At 40.6% G+C, this 19,387-nt stretch overlaps 1 protein-coding gene across 2 annotated transcripts in view; it reads left to right on the top strand.

Annotated features, from left to right (window-relative positions):
- The first annotated feature begins 352 nt into the window (after positions 1 to 352).
- Positions 353 to 19,387, top strand: part of MLIP (muscular LMNA interacting protein) — a 266,818-nt gene continuing 247,783 nt past the window's right edge. For both annotated transcript variants that reach the window (XM_004475365.4, XM_004475367.4), the window contains exon 1: positions 353 to 535. In XM_004475365.4, the coding sequence (XP_004475422.1) occupies positions 473 to 535 (63 nt within the window). In that variant the 5' untranslated portion in view covers positions 353 to 472. The remainder of the gene's footprint in view (positions 536 to 19,387) is intronic.

Raw genomic sequence — 19,387 nt, forward strand, 5'->3', positions numbered from 1 at the left:
TTTGGAAGAACTTGACTTGCCTATTCATTTTTGCTATATGACTATCACATTTATCCTTAACTGATTTATTAGGTCTAGATACTGGAGTATATTTAATTCTGTTCCAGTGACTATTAACGAATTCTTTGATAGCTTTTTGTCACACACATCTTTCTTGGGTCAAGGAACCTAATCTGTTGGAATATTCTCTTGTTGAAGAGTTTGCTTTTATATCTAGTGACATTTATCATTATCTAAGGCCAGCTGCCTGACTTCTCTTCATGCCCTGTTTATGGGGTTTGAACATCTATAAATGGAAACACTAGCTAACCAGAAATTATCGCCAGGGCTTTCTGATAGTGTCCTGGCTTCTTACAACTTGGAATGTCCTGTAATATCTAACATGTAAGCATGCTAAATCATTTTCTAGACAGAACCTGAACTTCTGTTTCTCAGTTTTTCTCTCTCTCTTTTTCTCTTATCCTTTTTCAACATGGAACTTGAAAAACATGAAAAAGGAAGGCTATTGAACAAGAATTTAGAGGAGAAATTGACGGTAAGACTCGTGAGATTTAGCATACACAGATTTATAATGTAATACATAGGGTAAAAAAGCAGTTGTCACAGATTGGAAAAGTGGTACTAGTCAGCCTATATTTTTCCGTGTTTTGCTCAACAACAACCTTGTAAGTAATGAGTTCCATGGACTTCACTGAAAATAATGTAATAAATTTATTAATAAGATATCATTACTAGAATGTGGGCAAATTTGATTCAGCTAAATGATGTGGTTTACCTCTGTTTTTAAAATCAGAATCTATTTAATTTCAGACCTTGTTGCTATTGTCTTAGTACTGGAAGATCATTTTATTTATTGATATGAACTTAGCAAATATTTGAAGTCCAATTACTCGAAAACAGGAATATGAATCAAGGAAAAGATATATGTATTATAGTACTACTGCTTTATATTTACTGTTTTATGGGATAAGTTAATGAACTTTGGAGTAAGGATATAGTTTACTCTTCAGAAAGTATTTTTCTTGTTATAAAAGGATTATAAAAGTAACTTTATCTTGAGGTTAAGAAATTAAATGTCAGTGATCAATGGCAGACACTTGTATTTGTTCAAACAAAATGTAGTATGACCTTGAGAAGAATGTGTTATCCATGGTGGCTAATTGTGTTTTTAAGTTTATTGTGGCTATAGAATTAACATTAGAACAGGGCATGACTAATTTTAATAGCAATGCAAGTAGAAAAATAAAACCATATTGACTATAATAAATCCATGGCTTCTTAAACTTTTGGGAATATATTGTTCTGGGTGTCTAAAGTTGAGAGTTTATATTGTATTAATGATATTAAACTTGAAAGATGGAAAAAGAATCATATTAACTGAAAATTCCTGAAATGTATTAGAATTTTAAGTCCTAGAAGAAATATATTGGACAAAATACAACCTTTCCTTTAGGACTTAGTTGACTCATGCTCTAGGTGGTTGTACAAATATAATAATCACAGACTGTTGTGCTTTTTGATCATGTTAAATGGCTTTGTATCATTGGCGAACTAACCAGGGGTTTCAAATCAAAGGTGTGGGTGAATTCTTGCTCTACAATTTCTAAATGTAGGAGTATTGGTTTTTATTTAACCTTTCTGAGTCTCAGTTAACCCACGTGTAAGATGGGGAATAATACCTAGTTTGAAGGCTGTTGTAAGGGTTAAAAACCATAATTGATATAAAATCCCTACCCTGTGCCTGTTACTTTCCAACTGTTTTGAACTGACTTCTTTAAAAAACACATACTCAAAAGCCATTAATATAGAAGAAAAAGTTAAAATGTATTTCAAAGTAAAAGGAAAAATCACCCAGATAGGGTGTAAATAAATATATGAATACAGAGTTAGAATAAATTAGTGTGAAATTTTACCCTTGGATTCTGGCAATATTTTACAGGAAGTTTTGCAAATAAACATAGCTGGGCATGGGATAAGTGAACAAAAGTGAAAATAGTCTCTTATTTGAATTGATTTGATGTATTAACATTTCAGTCCCTGTAAGGTCAGACATTCTGAATGCCCAGCTCTACTTTTGACATAGCTATAAATCTAGAAGTAAGCAAAGACCTCTCGTGAGGGGATGTATCTGTCACAAAATTCATGAACATTGCTCTTTAGGGGGAGCACAGGGGTAACCTCTGATTTATTTCCACGCATTTGGAGGAAAATACGGTGACAGATCAGAAGGAATGAGTGCATCCAATCTGTATTGAGAAGCTACCATTATGAGGAAGGAGGAAACATGAAAGCTAGTATCGGGGCCACTGGGTCTAGGGGCAAATAGATCTCTGTAACTCAAACAGTTTTCAGGTACAGGAATTCCTATGACCCTGCATTATCAAGAAAATATTACATTATAATCAGAATTATCTACCTAAAAGGGTCAGGCAATATATAAAATATCTTTGCAAGTTTCCAATGAAATTATTTTTGTTAAACGTTTTGGCTATATATGTGGATAAAGTTCCAAAACTTCAATTGATTGAGCATCATGCACCAGGTTAATAGCAATGTTACTTACCAAGAGTATAACTAGATTGGTGAAATAGTTTAAAATGTATTTTTGTAAGTTTACTGTGTTCTAAAAAGTATTTTTAAATTATTTTAAATAGTAAATTTTATTTAGAATGCATGGTATTTATAAGGAGAGAGGCTATTTTGATGTTAAAATACTTGAGTATATATACTATAATTGTTGAAATTTAATATGAATTTGTTTAAAGTTAAAGCCATATTTTTCATAAGGATCTTTATCTTGAAAAATTTTGTATTATATATCATCCAATTAAGAAATATGCATCATTAGCTGTATTTGAAAAACTTTCTCAGGTAAGATCAATAGCATATAAGAAAACCAACAGTCTGCAGATTTTCGAAATTCATCTGTTCATTCTTCTACCCAAAGAATCAAAGATAAAGCAGGATTCTTTAGTAAACATCTAATATAAATTTTATCCTACCCTGGGTGAATGAATTTGCTACATTTAAATATTGATTTTCCTCCCTGAATTTCTTGCTGTTTGGTGTATGAAAGTAAAGATTCCTGAGTGCTTGCCAATTGAGGTGTCTCTTTTATATTCATTAATTCAATAGACAATAAAAAAAAGAGTGATATTCAAATGCATTAAAAGTCCCTAAATCTATTAATGCCAATTTAAATTTTTCATAAATTGATAGGTATTATCCTAACTTCTCAAATGTGAAAAAACTCAGCATGGACACAAATGACATTTCTACCCCTTGGAGAACCAGAATATTAAGCTGTGTTGAATATCTTAGTCATCCCTTATTTTGCAAGTCCTATAGACATTGTCAGAAGAGAAAAGGACACCCAAGTCAGATTACACTAATTTTTGTGGGGAGTAGGGAGGGGGGATGGAGGAAAGGAGGGGACTATTTTGAAACAGTATGAAAGTCAAAGGGCTGCTGATGCAAGGTAGCAGAAATCTGTCAGCTTTTATAAAAAGTATTTATTTGGGATAAAAGCTTACAGTTATAAGACCCTTAAGAGTCCACCTCAAGGTAACATAAGAGGTACATTCTCACCATAGATGGTTGCCGATCTTGCGAGGATTCAGCCTTCCTCTCTCTCAGCTACAGGCTGGCATAGGGCTCCTCTCTCAGGGCTCCCTCTTCTTGAGTCTCCGTGGATCCAGCTTATTCCCAATCTCAGCTATAGGCTATCTGGCAAATGGCTTATTTCTCCTCCTGGGGCCACAGGATCAAAGTTCTCTCCTCTGCCGTGTCTATGGAGCTCTCTCTCTCCCTCTTCCTGTGTATCTTCTCTTTATCTTCTTGAGTGAGTACCCATTTATATCAGCCCACCAAGGGGGTGGGGACTTTATCTGAGTTACACCCTACTGATCTTATTGAATCAAAGCCTTAATTTCAACATAATTTAATCAGACATCTGAGTTGAATCAGATACAATCAAAGAGTATCACACCCAGAACAGATCAGTTTACAAACATAATCCTTATCTTTTTTTTGGTTCATAAATAATTTCAAACTGTCACAGTATATTTCAGTTCAATTGGTTCTACAATAATTGGTATTGGGGTTGAATTGGGGTTGAATTGGTCTTGCCTTTCTTTTTGGTCAAGCTTATTGGAATAGATGTAGTGAGAGTTGGTGGTAACTAAAGAAGATCAAAACACCCTGGTTGTCTTTGCTCTGGAAATCAAGTATCTATGAGTATATTTTGGTGTTTGCTAATGGGATCGAGAACTTTCATGTCTCTTATGTGTTTGTGACGATTTTATCTTATGCTTCCCAAACTACATTCCTTGGATTTGTGATTTTCCAAACTGCTTCCCAAAAAAGGGTTTCTGGACCATGCTCAAGAACATTCAGGAAGCACAGTGAAGGAATGTATTATATGGTATATCCCTTCTTTGGAGACTCACATTGTATTTGAACACACTAAAGGACTGTGAGACACTCTGTAGGCTAATCTAGTGTTTCTTAAATGCACCTGCGAATGGAATACCTTTTTGCATGTGTGTGTACAATGGCAAAACAATGAATATTCTAGAATATTCTAGAGTTAGAGTATTCTCTAGAACATACCTCAGGAAAATTTATACTCTGATTTCATTTATTAATTGCATTTTCATAATAATGATACACAGCAGTAAATTCTAGCTAGTTGTAGTTTGAATCTTTAACACTGTTACTTCTGGAATAATTTTAAAAATAAGTACTAGTTACTGTTTTGTGTGATTTAGTAAATAAGTAAAACTGAACAACATCTCCTGAATACTCCCCAAACTCCTTCTCTTTTTGAAAATTATATGCATCAAAAGAGAATTTTACTTACCTTTTCATCAACTGAAAATTCTTAATGAAAAGAAACAATTTATGTGTTAATATAGTAAAAGTTTCCATGTACCTCAGGGCATTCTGACATAATAATGGTTTCTTTAAGAGATGACAAGAACAAATGGACTTCATGCATAAATCTAATAATTTCTATCACAGTAGTATAATGTGTGTCTCGAGAGATGATTTCTATCTTCCTGGGTAATGAATTGTTCATTAAAATATTGCAAAAATAATGATAACAAGAAGAGTCTGTGAGAAATCATTTTGTACTGAAACTTGGTAGATGCAAATAACATGGTAGTCAATTTCTGAATGGCATAAAAATTGTTTTTTTGATTAAAAGTAACTCTTTGAGATTATAATATAAGGAGCTGAAAACTGTATTTTAAATAATTTAAGTTTTACTCTGTATATTTAAAAAAATTCTGACATTTTAAATTTGATGATGAATGACGTATCCAATGATTTGAAATTTACTTATGATCTCACATATAAATCATCATTCTTGATGTTCAGAAAAAAAGGGGATCAAGCAATTCTTTTGAATGCACTGAAAGAGAAAAGAATTTGAAGAAAAAATCTTTGGGCAAATGTAAATAGAATAGAAAACTATGGATTTTAAAACTATGTGTTAATTCAGTAAAGGGTAGCTCTTTATATAAGGTAAACTTAGTTATTAATTCATAGCTTCATTAATATCAATAAAATTACTAAGAAATAATCTGTTAGCAAACAAAACAGATAGGACAGTTGCTTGGTTAAAATTCCCTATGTTATTTTTGGATGACAAGTTTGAATTTTGTTGGGAAGCATCTTCAGAGAGGCAACTAGGCCATTGTTAGGTAGAAATATCCTCAGCAAAAAACAAAAGGAGGCTTCCAATTCAATGAACATTTCTGCATACTTATTTCAAACAAGATAGTGTCCTAAGGGCTGCAGTGGAAACACATGATTGAGAAGGTCCTGGCCCTCAAGGAGATTATTATGCTTTGATTATTTTTAGTAGGTTATCAAATATTTATGGTAATGTTATATATTAATGGCAAACAATTTATCCCAATAATAGTACCAATATTAATAGTTCAGAACTATTCCAAGTGTTGAAAATATGCAAATTCCAATTTTCTAGCTCTCACGTAGATTTGCAGAAGCAAGTCAATAATGTAATCAGTATGTTTCACCAAAGGGAATAACTTTAAGGCATTTTATGCATTAATGTATTTTTTAAACAAATCATTTTTATTGATACGTATTAATAAAGCATACAATTCATCCACAGTGTCCAATGAATGGTATTTGGTACAATCCAATAGTTGTACATTCACCATTTCAATCATTATTAGAGCATTTTCACTATTTCGATAAAAATAATAATAAAAAAACCAAGAAAATTTGTCAGTTTTCAATCTCTTTATGCTTCCCCTACTGTACTTAGGTGCTATTTCTGTCTATTCTTGTACAATTATTTATTAAGCAGTCTTATTGAGAAATATTCACATACTATATGATCTATCCAAGATGTGTAATCAATGACTATCAGTAAATCACAATATTGTGCATTCATCACAACATTAATGTATTGTATTCCATCATAATATCTATCTCTTTTTCTTTCTGTGTCTAACTAAAGTCATTAGTAACAGGTACTCAGTAGACCCAGACATACCTGAAAACATTAAATACTTTCTACTCTTGGTGTTTCTCATGTGTTCTTTGGAAATTATGTTCAATATGGCTGGAATATTGTTTCTGATTTTTATGTCATTTTACAAGGCAACAGAATCTAGTGAAATAAGTGGTAATGTTTGGGTGGTAAACTTCTAGAGGTAAGGTACTAGAGACTGTGTGTCTTTACATCATAATTGATTGTACTGGTTTTTTAGAAAACTCATTTTGGTGGTGACCAAACTGAAGGAAAGAAGAATGAAAAACAAGCAGTGGCCATTTCCAATTCTTTGACATTGGATTATTTATTTTGGAAACTTCCTTCCATTTCTCTACTTCTTGTTAAAGCCCACCAGTGGTTCTTGCTATGTTCTGGATTTGACCAATATGTTGCTATGCATGTTTATTTTGTCTGATAATGTTGTTGGAAGAGGATGTAATTTGCCCCCTCTCCCCCTGCTCTTGTCTTTATGGATGACACCATCATGGGGTGATAGTCATTCCAGCATCTGTAAGAAGAGCTCTGTTCTCCTACCATGTTTGTTTTGCCTACTGTGCATTCTGTACCTCTTCCTTGCCACATCTCCAGGGTGGGTCATTCATTATCTGTGTATTTTGAATTTAATAGTCCATTTTCTTAAGAGAGGGCCAGAGATCTAGTGTAAGTTGACATCCAAAATATTCTATGGAAATAATTATTTTAAAAAAGCAGAAGGGTGGCAGTGTACAAAGTTTTATGGTAAGGTGCCTAAACAAGTATCTCTTAACTGGAAGGCAAATGGACAAATTTCAAAACAGGATTCTCTGAATTTCACAGTTCACAGTTCAGCATTCATTCAAGCATTGAATTATGTATTTTTTCTGTTTTCACTGAAAAAAACCCCAAAGGTTTGGGAATTGGATCAAGGGGGGAATTTGGACTAGATGAAGAAAGTAGCATGTTAGTGCCTTGATACAAATTTAAAAAATGTATTCTAATTTCCCATAATATTACATGTAATAAAGTGGATGCTGTGATTTTCATTAAGAATAAATATTTAGAAAAATATGTAAGATCTATGTTTTAAATGTTCTTTCTAAAATTCTTTCTTTGGCTTTTATTCAGTCATTTTGAAGTTCTCACTCTCTGTACTGTACGTGATGCTGCTACTTTAGGCTATTTACATTTACAACCTTCATTCTAGTGCCTCTGCTTTGCTGAAGGTAGAAGAAAAAGTAGGCTGTGCACAAATGGCGAAACCTTAGCCACCATTTCCATTTTCCTTCTTCCTTTAAGAAAAATGAGGTCTGTGTCTATTAATACTCAGGGAGGGGGAGCTGAGAGTTGAGAAGTGAAACTGATAAGGATCCAGATTTCTACATTATGGTTCATATCAAGTTCTTGAAGCTATCCAGTCCTTTGAAAACCACTGCTAATTAAAGCAGTGTCTGCTGATAATGTAAGTCTGAGAGACACTGTTTGAATGGATCTTTTGATGTAGCTCTGTGTGATGGTGAATAACAGAAGGGAGATGGATTGCAGGCTTTAACCGAGCTGTACTTTCATAGTGACATTTATAACACACTGTACGTGCCGTGAAATGTTTTCTAGGTTTTCAGTGTGGGAATTACAATTACTTGTATATCTGCTTATGTCCCAAGCATGGTCCCCAAGGAAATGACAAATAGATTGTTGTGTTAGTCTATTGCATTAGAAAGTCATGGGCTTTACTTTGTTACATGACCTTCATAAAAATAAGGAGATGATTAAAAATGTTTTGAGGATGTTTGTGGTTTAATTGCTCATCTTTCTCTTTTGTTTATAATTTTAAGATTTCTCGAGGGCCCTTTTATCAATTTTTTTTTCTCAGTTAATGTGCAATTCTCTCATGTGCAATTCCTGGGGAAGACAGCACCCCCAACTTATTGTCCCAAATAGGCCTAGTGCCCTTGTGAATGTCAGAATGTAGCAATTCAGAGAGCACCTCTTGCTCTTGAATACTAACTTGATGACATTCATCTTAGCAGCAGATGAGAGAGCCTCTAGGATTGCTTACCTGAACCTGTTATAATTTCTCTGGGGATCTCATGTCATAGTGGAAGACTGAAGGAAGAAAATGTCAGCATGAATTAATAAGCTTATCACAGAGAATGGGGATTTCTTTTAGGTTGTGAGAGGGAAATAAAAGCTATTTTCATCCCTGTTTTGTTTTTTCAGTTGAGCCCAGCTTTCAACCTGTATATTTTTGCCTTTGTTCCATCATTCACTCATTCATTCATCCAGCTTGGGAGCCCTCTGCACGCAGCTTGTTGACCTCTTGGCTGCTGGTATCTTCACGTGGGTAGTGAAGGGGAGGGAGGAGCTTTTCGAAGAGACTTTCTGTGTCCTTTCGAAAAAAAGTAAACCTTCTTTTCAGACCTACTTCTTAGGCATGTTCCTTGGCATTTGCTTTCTTCCTTCATGCTGGCTTTCTCTGGGCTTAGGATAAGGTATTTCTAGGCTCCCTCCTGGTTGGAGCTCCCTCAGCTCTCCTCCTGGATATGCACCTCCGTCTCCTTTTCATCTTTCAGAAATTTCACTGTTTGCTTTCATGCTGATTCTTCCTGCCTCCCACCCCATACCGGATCTCTTATTGTTGTGGATTCAGTCTTTTAAAATTCATTACTGTTACTTTAATGGAGTCAACAGAAAGGTAGGACAGAAACACATGCTCCATTGGCCAGATTGAATCAGAATCCCCGTGTTTTATTTTTAAAGCTCTCTGTTAATACTTTATTTGCCTTGGAAAATCTTTTCAATCAGTGGTGAATGTTGTGAGATAATCCTTATTCTTCACTGAGCGATAAACAACACTATGTGTAATGGTTATATGGCATGTTGAAAAATATTCTGAGCACATAACTAAAATAAAATATAAAAATATGCCACTCCTAAAGGTTTGAAAACCACAACCTGTAAAAAGGTTGTAGTCCTTGCCCTGCCTCTTAAGAGGCATAGTGATTTTTTGTTGTTGATTAAATCATTTAATTTATTGAAAAAGCAAAACTATTTCCGGAGAATCTTTGTAAAATTTCTTGTGAGCAGATTCTGCACCTTCCTGTTAAATGATGAATTATTACATTTTTAAAAAGTCATCAGACATTTATAAAATATTTTAAAAATAAGCCATTATTTAACAAACTTCCATTTATTTAACCACTCGGAATTAATAAATGTTCAAATTATTGATTATGATTGATTGAAATGAATTTTTTGGTTTTTGAATTACTGCACATAAATTCTAAGGGAAAATATGCTAGAAGTAATGCAATTCTGATACATTATGAATATCTGAAGTTAAATTCAGGCCTTGAGAGTCAGGATTCAAAGCCAGGCTCTGTCATTTAATAGCCATGTGCTCAACCTATAGAACTGCAATTTTCTCATTTGTAAAATGGGATATGACTTACCACACAGGGCTGTCATATAGATTAAAAATGAGGAAATATTTGAAAAGTGCCTGCTCAGAGTAAACACTCAACAAATCATAGCTGTTAGACAAAGGAATGCCAAGGTTAATTACCAGTTTTACTACTTGTATCTGGAGAAACCCTGAATTTGTGATTGGAGTTTGTTCTCTTAAGACAAAACCACATGTGATGTCAAACCAAGTCTTCAACCAGGATAAGGCAGTGCTTATTTTTTCCACTAGGAAGTGGTATGCCATTATCAAAACTTTATTAAGATTTAATTTTATGTATGTATTGTAAAGAGTGATAAAGGTTTAAAAAATAAGATAGTTTGAAGCAACATGCCTACTATGAAAAATGTTATATAGCCTAGTGTCATTGGAGAATAATAATTATACTACATAAATGCAAGAACTGTATAGTGATCAGTTAAATGGTGATACAATAACAGGCTAAATATACAGTGCAAATAATTAGGAACATACCTAATTTGTGGTTCATACAATTAGTAAAATATGTACCAAAAATCTCCAGACTTATCAAGACAGGCTATTTGTAGGAGGCAAATAGAAGGAGACTTAAGAAAGGCAGCCTGGTGCAGGTGTGTGTGTAGAATATTCAAAATATGGACATAAATTCACAGTTAGCAGGACCTTCTGATTCATAAAGGTTTTATACCCTGAAGCTATTTATTCTGAACAGGATATCATCATTCATGTCTCTCACCTTCATCTAGCATTTTTCTTCTCTGTTCTGTGAGTTGTTTTCTTAGGAAACCAACACTTCCCATAGTTATTTTTAAGTACGTTTTCATTTAAGAACTTTTCTACATAACAGTTTCATATACTGCTGTAGGGCTATATATAGGTATACAACTTTTATGGAGTATCATATGTATTAAGAACTTTAATATGTATATACCTACTGTCAAGGTATTATTATTCTAGGAATTTATCTGAAGCAAAAATATGCACAGATATTTAGTTCTAATGATGTTAACTGCAATCTTATATATAAAAACTAAAATAATGAACACAGAAGGGGAATTAGTTACCAATCTTTGGGAATGTAATAAAAGGGAATTTATATTTAGCGGTATAGTAGACAATATATTCCAGTTTTTCCACGAAAGTACAGATATCATGCTCAGTGGAACAGTTCTTTTATAGATTCTCCATGTTGACAGAATATTAGTATGTAAATCAGTGACTATGTATTTGTATTGCTCCTGTTTTTAGCTAATCCTAGAAAAGTAATACTTCAAATAAAGAGTGTGAATTCTATTTTTCACTTTTACTGAAATTTCAAACAGCTCAGAGTGGGTTTTTTCCAGAATAACTTTATATTTTTATGACTCTGTTGACTTGACGAGATTGTGTTAGAGGGGAATGCAAGGTAAGCTGACATTTGGTGCTTTATTCTTCACGTGAGAGCAGTTGTAAGGAGACAGACGTTGAGTTCTTATACCACTGCCTGTACAGCCTTGGCCATCAGCATGTTCCAAGCTCTGTGAGGTCACAAACTTTATGTTCCTGGAACCTAAGACTGTGCCTGCTACCTGGGAAGTGGGACTCGATAAATCTTGGTTGAACTACACAGACACTGCCTTTATGTGTGTATGTCTTTGCGTGTGCGTGCATGTGAGTATGCATTTCATCTGATTTGATAAGTGGCAGGGCTGCAAAGTCAAGCCTAAACTGAATTCACCTCTAGGTTCAGCCATGTCTGGAGAGCTGTGAGTTTGGCAATTTCAAAGGATTGTTTGCAGGAAACATTGAAGAGCTTTCCAGGAAGAGACTCATTCCAAGGAAAAAGAGAAAAGGATGCATACCTTTGTGTGTGTGTGTGTGTGTGTGTGTGTGTGTGTGTGTGAGTTACTGGGGTGGGGGATTGAACCCTGGACTTTGTATGTGGGAAGCAGGTGCTCAACCAAAGCCACATCTGCTCCCCTGCCTGCCATTTTTGTTCAAAGAAAATGAGGATTTCTGAGTCTGGCAGGCTGTCATACTTTTGATTGACTTCCAACTCAACCTCATCAGTTATGATTTTGTGCTCATAGTGTGTAGAAACAAAAAGAGCTATTTTTTAATGAAATCATACTGAGATGTGAAGGGCACTCAAGGCCAGGATGCTTGGTACTGGCAATTTTGTTCCGGGCAACATCATGCTCTATTCCTTGGTGTGGCCGTAAGTGTGCTGGTGAGGAAAGTAGGCTCTGGACTCAGATTGTCCTGAGGTCAAATTCTTCCATTACTTGCTGGGCAACTGACTTAAGACTTAGTTTCTTCAACTGCAAAATGGGAATGATAATATCCTTCAAGTCCAGGAGTTGCGGTAAACATTGAAAGTAAAGTACCTTACATAGTTCCTAGAAAATGGAATGTGCTCTATTATCAATATTATCACTATCATCTAGGCAAACTACTCAGCGTATCTTTAACTATTGATCAATAGGAATTTGGTGTGGGCTTGCTATTTTAAGCTTGCTACTTTGAGTTAGCAACCCACGAGGACCGGGCGGGCTTCCACGGCTCGGCGGTGAGCCCCTAGGCCAGCGCGTAGGCCTAGGTTCTCCAGGTGTGGGGGACGCGCGGTAAAAACCACGGAGACAGCCTGTGAGAGTGAGCTAGTCCACTTTATTGCGGAAATACACTTGATTATATAAGGTCGGGTCAAGGGAGGGGTAGGAACGGGGGCGGATTAACTACGGGGTGGTAGTGGATAGGCGGAGCTGTGCAGGCAGCTATGAGGTAGGCGGTGAAGGATAGCAACGGCTGGAAAAGGGAGATAACAAAGGCTAGGAGGAGGGGTGAAGGGAGGCAGCAACAATTGCTCCTTTTGTTTTATAAAAAAAAAAAGGCTTGAGAGAGTAGGGGGATGGGCTGTGGAGGGTGAGAGAAAAAGGGGGTAGGATCGACTGGCGATGGGCAAATGACATATCATTTGGCCAGAATGTATGCATAGCCCTTAGGGTCGGTGCGTGCCGGTGCTAGACGAAATATCTAACATGATGTTGCGCACGCTTTTTTGGGATGGATAGCGCTGTGGCTGGCTTAACCGCGAAGGACTCTCAGACGTATAGCAATAAAGGGGGGCGGAGGGTGCACCCAAGCCCTTTACGCCGAGGGAAACAAACCCGTGCCGGCGGCTAAGGTCAGGGAGTTTCACAGCAAGCAGCTTCACAGGCGGGAAGTACGGTGGGAAGGGAGGCGAGGACAAGGGCGAGATTGAGGAGCGAGATCAGAGGTAGCAAGACGGTGGTAATGGATTTGAACAAACGAGGAAAATACACTGTCACCATGATCCTTGGCAAGACGGATGATTCGTCGAATGGCCCAAGGACCAACGGTGAGACCTAGGATGATGAGCAGAACTGGGGTTATTAGCGGGAGGAGATAGGGGAGGAGGGGCTGCAGGAAGCCCCAGGAACCAGCAGTTTGGGCTCATTCAAGTCGGCGTTGGTTGAGACCTTTTTCAAGTTCTTTTAAGCTGGAGTCTACTAAACCGGTATAGTTGGCATAGACACAGCATTCTTCTCCCAGAGCTGCACATGGGCCACCTTCTTTGAGGAGGAGGAGGTCAAGGCCTCGGCGGTTTTGCAGGACAACTTCTGAAAGGGAATTGAGGGAGTCTTTAAGATATTTGACTGCATCTCGGAGGTAGATGATATCAGAGTCTACTGCTTGTCTGAGGTTTTGGAGGGCGGAGGCTTGTGTGGCTAGGGCTGCAACACCAGTGGCAGCTCCAGCTGTAGCTAGGAGGGAAGTGACAGTGAGTACAGCAGTAATAGGTTCGCGTTTGTGGAGGTAAATAGCTTCTTGAGTGTGGTCAAAGGCTTCAAAGAAATGTAGAGGAGTGTGATAGATGACTCGAGGCGTGAGGAGGATGAGAGCACACGTTTCTTTGGTCTTGTTAAGTGTGGCAACAGATAAGCATGGGGTAAGTCCGGTGGAAGAGCAGAGCCATTGGGTGGTGTTTAGGGGAACTAAGTATTTGGCAGAGATGTTTGGGGAGGTATAGTTGGTACAGGCAGTAAGGCTAGGAGTGTGGGAAGAACGGGGGTGAATGCATAAACCTTTGGAAGAGATGTGCGTAAAAGTGAGTGGGACATGAGTAGATTGATTCCAATTGCAGGAAGAGGGGGAATCATCGGTGGAGGAAGTAAAGAGTGGTGAAGGGATAGCAAGTGGATCATAGAAGGGGAGGCTGGGGGAAAGACACAACCAGCAAGAGCGAGTGAGGTTGGGGTGGGAGGCGTTGAGAGAGGAATAGGAGGCGTTTAGGAGTTTGAAGTAGGGACTAGAGGGGATGAGAGGATGTGGTTGTATACATGAAGCAGGGGGGGAAGTGGGGCTTGTAGAAGGGACGACGGCGGCCGAGGTGGAAGAGATTTTGAGGGGGGTAGATGAGGACGGAAGAAGGTGAACAGTGGGTGAGGGAGGAGGGTTAAGGATGTGGTTGGGACCAATAGCAGAGGGTGGGGTGGAGACAACACACTTTTGGATTTCAAACAAAGCGCCACGATCATAGTTGCTCATATACAACCGGAGTCCGTAGGGGCGAGCGGCCAGCCATGTATCGTCGTTTGGGTTTTTTACTGTCAGCCAAATGAAGTCCCAACGGGAATTGTTGGCTACTTGGAGAGAGAGATACGGGTCTCTGTTGGGGGCGCCGGACCATCCATGGGCCATGGTCACACATCCCCAAGAGGGGCAGTAGAAGTGTGATGGGTCATGACAACCTCGAGCACTAGCAGGACAGATGTAAAAACCAGACACAGGGTTGAATTGAGGGCCAAGGAGACGGTTGTTTCGAGAAAGCAGGCATGCTGTATTCCCGCCTCGACAGGATGAGGAGGAGTGGTGGCCTACTTTCGCTTTTCTGATGTTGCTTACTTGGCATTCGGGACGGAAAGAAATTCCAGCAAGAGGGCAGACGTGTGTGAGAAAGGAGGGAGCGACACTAGTAACATTATAAGCGAGAATGCGTTTTTCCGGGAATGTCTGCAAGGTCCAGTTGAATGGCTGATGGGATGAGGAGCTTTGGGCAGAGGAGGCTAGAGACAACATGAGAATGAGGAGATGGATGAGGTAGGGAAGGGTAGGGGAACAGGAGGCGGGGGTGTGAACAGAGCGGGCCTGTCGGAGGAGCTGGAGAACTTGGCGCTCGATGGGGTCATCATCTTCAAGGGAAAGATGGCTTAAGCGGCGGGCAAGGAAGCGTTGTCGACGTCGTTCGCGGCGAGAAGGAGCTGGTGTGGTTCTCACGGACGGTGGTGTTAGAGAGGTAGGCTCGAGTGAATTTACTTGGGGGCGCATGGTGGTCATGGGAGGAGGGCGACGAGGGAGGTGAAAACGCCAATTAGAAGTAGAAAGGCGACAGCAAGGAGAAAGCGTTGGCGGAGGTTCTAATCTGCTGGGGCTGTAGCCGCGAGACAGACAGCTGAAAAGATTGTTAAAAAAATGAAGACTATAAAAAAGAAGTATAAAAGTGGGTGAGGGTGCGAGGGGAGTGGGAAGAGCATCTGCACTGAGAGTTCTTCTCTGATAAGTTGTAAGGCACGTTTCGGTGGAGGTTAGGCACTTGTCAGCAGCAGGTTGTAGAGGCGGCAATAAGGCTCTTCTTGTAGACTGTGCAGAGGTGAGTCCTTTTGGGGAATTTGTAAAGACAAAGAAAGGAGAAGAGAGCCCTCATAGGGGAGGGACAATCAGCAGAAGGAAACTCGGAGAGAGCACTTATCTAATATAAACATTTCAGGGAGGGGCTGGTTGGTGCTGGATTTGAGCGAATGGGGTGACATCTGGGCCTCCGCAGTCAATGTTGTCTCTTACGGAGGGCATAGTGTGTTCATCATTCGGTGGAACTTTGGGGTCGGTGGCAGGCCTGATGTAGCGCCCAGGAACCCAGAGTGGTTGTGGCTCGGAGTCTGGGAAGACACAAGCAAAACCTCTCCCCTGTGCTAGCAAGGGAGCTGGATTTTGCCAAAGGTTTGTGGCGGGGTCTTTCCAATGAACAAGGGGAACTTGCGAAGGTTGCCACATGGGTCCCCAATGTTTATGGGTTGGGGAGAGTCCTTTGTCATCGAAGGTCAGGAGATTGTGATGGATAAGGCAGGCAGTAATGACGTCGGCAGGGGCCTTGTGGGGAGAGGAAGCTTTTTCTTTTTGAATGAGTAGCTTGAGCTGTTGGTGAGTGCGCTCAACAATTCCTTGCCCCTGCGGGTTGTAGGGGATGCCGAAATGATGTGTGATGTGGTACATCTGCACAAAGCTGGCAAAGGTGGCACTGCGATAGGCTGGTCCATTGTCGGTTTTGAGATCCCAGGGAATTCCCATGAATAGAATGGCTTGCCGAAGCGCTTTGATGCAATGTTTGGCACTCTCTCCTGTGAGGGGCACGGCATAGCATAGGTGCGAGAAGGTATCAACTGCAACATGAAGATATTTAAGGCGCCCAAAAGCACTAACATGGGTGACGTCTAGCTGCCAGCGGGAGTTAGGCCGCAGGCCACGGGGATTAGCTCCGCGGGGCTGCAAGGGTCCAAGGGGTAGCAAAGGTGCGCATGTTCGGCAGGAACGCACAAGATGTTTGCATGTTTCGATGGGGAGGTCTGGAAAGAGCCTCTGGATAGATCGCGCAGAGAAGTGGAATTGAGAGTGTAAAAGTTTGGCTTGGTTGACGAAGTCTCCTAGTCTTGTTTTGTCAATGGAATCTTCTCGAATGGCAGCTGGGTATACATGGCGGCTGGATGCTAAGGCGTCAGCAAGGGCATTTCCTTGAGTCAGTGGTCCTGGCAGGCCAGAGTGACTTCTGATATGAGCGATGAACCAGGGTTGTTGCCTTTCTTCAAGCAGTCGCTGTACAAAGGCGAGTGCTTGGTCTATAGATGAGTCGCTGGGTAGAAAGGTAGCAAGTGGGAGGCTGCGACATACCTGTAAGGTGTACAAGCTGTCTGTAAAGATGTTGAGAGGCTGGTCTGGGTAAAGATTGAGGACTGCAGCGACAGCTAAGAGTTCACCCACTTGAACAGAAAGGTGATTGGCAAACATCAACTGTCGTGGCTCAAGCTTTCCTGGCACATATATGACAGCAGCAAAGCCCCTTTTTGAGGCATCAGTGAAAGGAGTGATGGCAAAGGGGATTGGCTTTCTTGCGGGCAGCGGACGGAACGGGTTGAAAAATGCTAATTGAGATACACCTTGCAGCAGTGGATGATGAGGATAGTGGTTGTCGAAGGAGCCACGAAAGAACTCTATCAGGCTCTGCATTTGAGCATTATTCATGATAAGGGAAGTAACTTCTTTTGCATCAAAGGGCCAAACAATGGTGTGTGGCGGGACGCCGTACGTTTGTATGGAGAGAAGTACTAAGTCAGTGGCTAATGTGATCCAAGCCCTTGTAAATGGGCAGATTTTTGGGAGTTTACTTTTTGACGTGTGTAGAAAGAGAAGAGGACCATCTTGCCATAGGAGACCCGTTGGGGTGACTGGTGTTGGCAAAACTAAGGCAAGGATTGGGAGATCGGGAGAGAATCACTCTAGGCGGCATTGCTGGAGTGCAGCATTTACTTGTTGGATGGCTTCTTTGGCAGCTGGGGTGATGGTGATGGGGCGAACGACTGCAGCGGATGGACTGCACTTAGTCTGCAGGAGCTTGAAAAGGGGTTGCATTTGCGCTGTTGTGATAGGGAGTGCTGATCGAAGCCAATTGATTTGTCCGCAAAGCCGTTGGAGCTCAGTCAGCGTCATGTGATCAGAAACATGGATTTGCGGGCTGGCGGGCCGAATATATTGATGAAAATGAAAGCCTAAGAACTGGAAAGGTGGCTGGGGGTTGACCTTGTCAGGTTGCACTATTAATCCAAGACTTGAGAGGTTTGTCATAACTGCAGAAAGTAAATCATTGAGAAGTGTGTTAGAACTTGCTGCTAAAAGAAGGTCATCCATATAGTGGATGATGTATGTGTGCTCTGGATGGAACTTAGAGCGTAGCGGCTCAATGGCATGATTGACATAGAGCTGACATATAGTTGGACTGTTCCGCATGCCTTGTGGTAGTACTCGCCATTGGAATCGGAGTGCTGCTCCTTGATTGTTGGTACGCGGGACTGTAAACGCAAACCGTGGACAGTCTCGTGGGTGAAGAGGAATGGAGAAAAAGCAATCTTTGATGTCAATAGTGGCTGCATAAAAATGCTGGGGGACTGCAGTGGGATGCGGGCAACCAGGCTGAGGTGACCCCATTGGCTTAATATGCTTGTTAATTTCTCGAAGGTCGGGGAGGAGGCGAAACTTACTTGTGTTCTTTTTGTTGATGACAAAAACTGGCGAGTTATAGGGACTGGTAGACGGCTCAGTATGCCCTGCCTGTAGTTGCTCTTCAACGAGGGCAGAGAGAGCTTGTAGTTTGTGAGTTGGCAAGGGCCACTGCTCGACCCAGATGGGCTCCTCTGTGTCCCATTCCAGAGGGATAGGGTCAGGTTTTGAAACAGGAGCAGTGGCCCCTATAAGGGGGGGGGGGCGGCGCAGCTAAGAAGGCTTCTGTGGTGATTCGAGCTTTTAGCTGGCTGAGTACATCTCTTCCCCACAGGATGGTTTGGACTGAAGAGAGGACGAGTGGATGAATTTGACCTTCGTTACCCTCTCGGTCGCTCCAATGCAGAGGCTGAGATGTTTTCCAAGAAGTAGCAGCTCCTGTGGCGCCGATGACTTGAGGGCCAGTTTCGAGGGGCCAGTGATTAAAAGCGGCGATTTCGAAGGGAATACAAGAGATTTCGGCACCCGAGTCTAAGAGTCTGTCAAGCCATTGTCCCTCTATTTTAAGTTCTAGTGAAGGTTTTTGGTGACGTTTGATAGGCATGGTCCACATTAGGGTTTTGGAGCTTTGTGGAGGGCCTCTTGGGGGAGGGGCTGAGGCCTGCCCCGCTGGAAGTTTAAAGGCTGAGAAAAACGTTGCGCTGAGCGGCAGTCGCGGGCCCAGTGATACCCTTTACCACAGCGCGGGCATGGCGTGGGGGGACCTCTTGGTCTGTGCAGTGCTACGGCAGGGCGGGGAGCTGCCGGTTGAGGGCACTCGCGAACAAAATGACCGGGCTGACCGCATCGAAAGCAGGCAGAAGTGGAGGCAGATGAGACAGCCATGGCGGAAGCGAAGGCAGCAGTAAGTGCTTTAGTCTGTGGGTCAATATCTCGACAAGCTAGGACCCATTCGTGCATCGGCTTATCGCAGATAGGAAGGATGACAGCTCGGAAGGGTGCGAGGCACCCATCAAGAATAAGTTCTTTTGCTAACGCAAACTGAGCGTCTTCGTTAGTAATTTTACGTTGGCATGCTTCGATAACGCGGGCAACAAATGCCGGAAAGGTTTCTTGCGAGTCCTGAAGCATTTGCGTGAACTTGGTGGATTGTTTGGTGGAAATCAAAGAAA

The sequence above is a fragment of the Dasypus novemcinctus genome, chromosome 11 (assembly GCF_030445035.2).
Source record: "Dasypus novemcinctus isolate mDasNov1 chromosome 11, mDasNov1.1.hap2, whole genome shotgun sequence".
NCBI classification, from domain to species: Eukaryota; Metazoa; Chordata; class Mammalia; order Cingulata; family Dasypodidae; genus Dasypus; species Dasypus novemcinctus.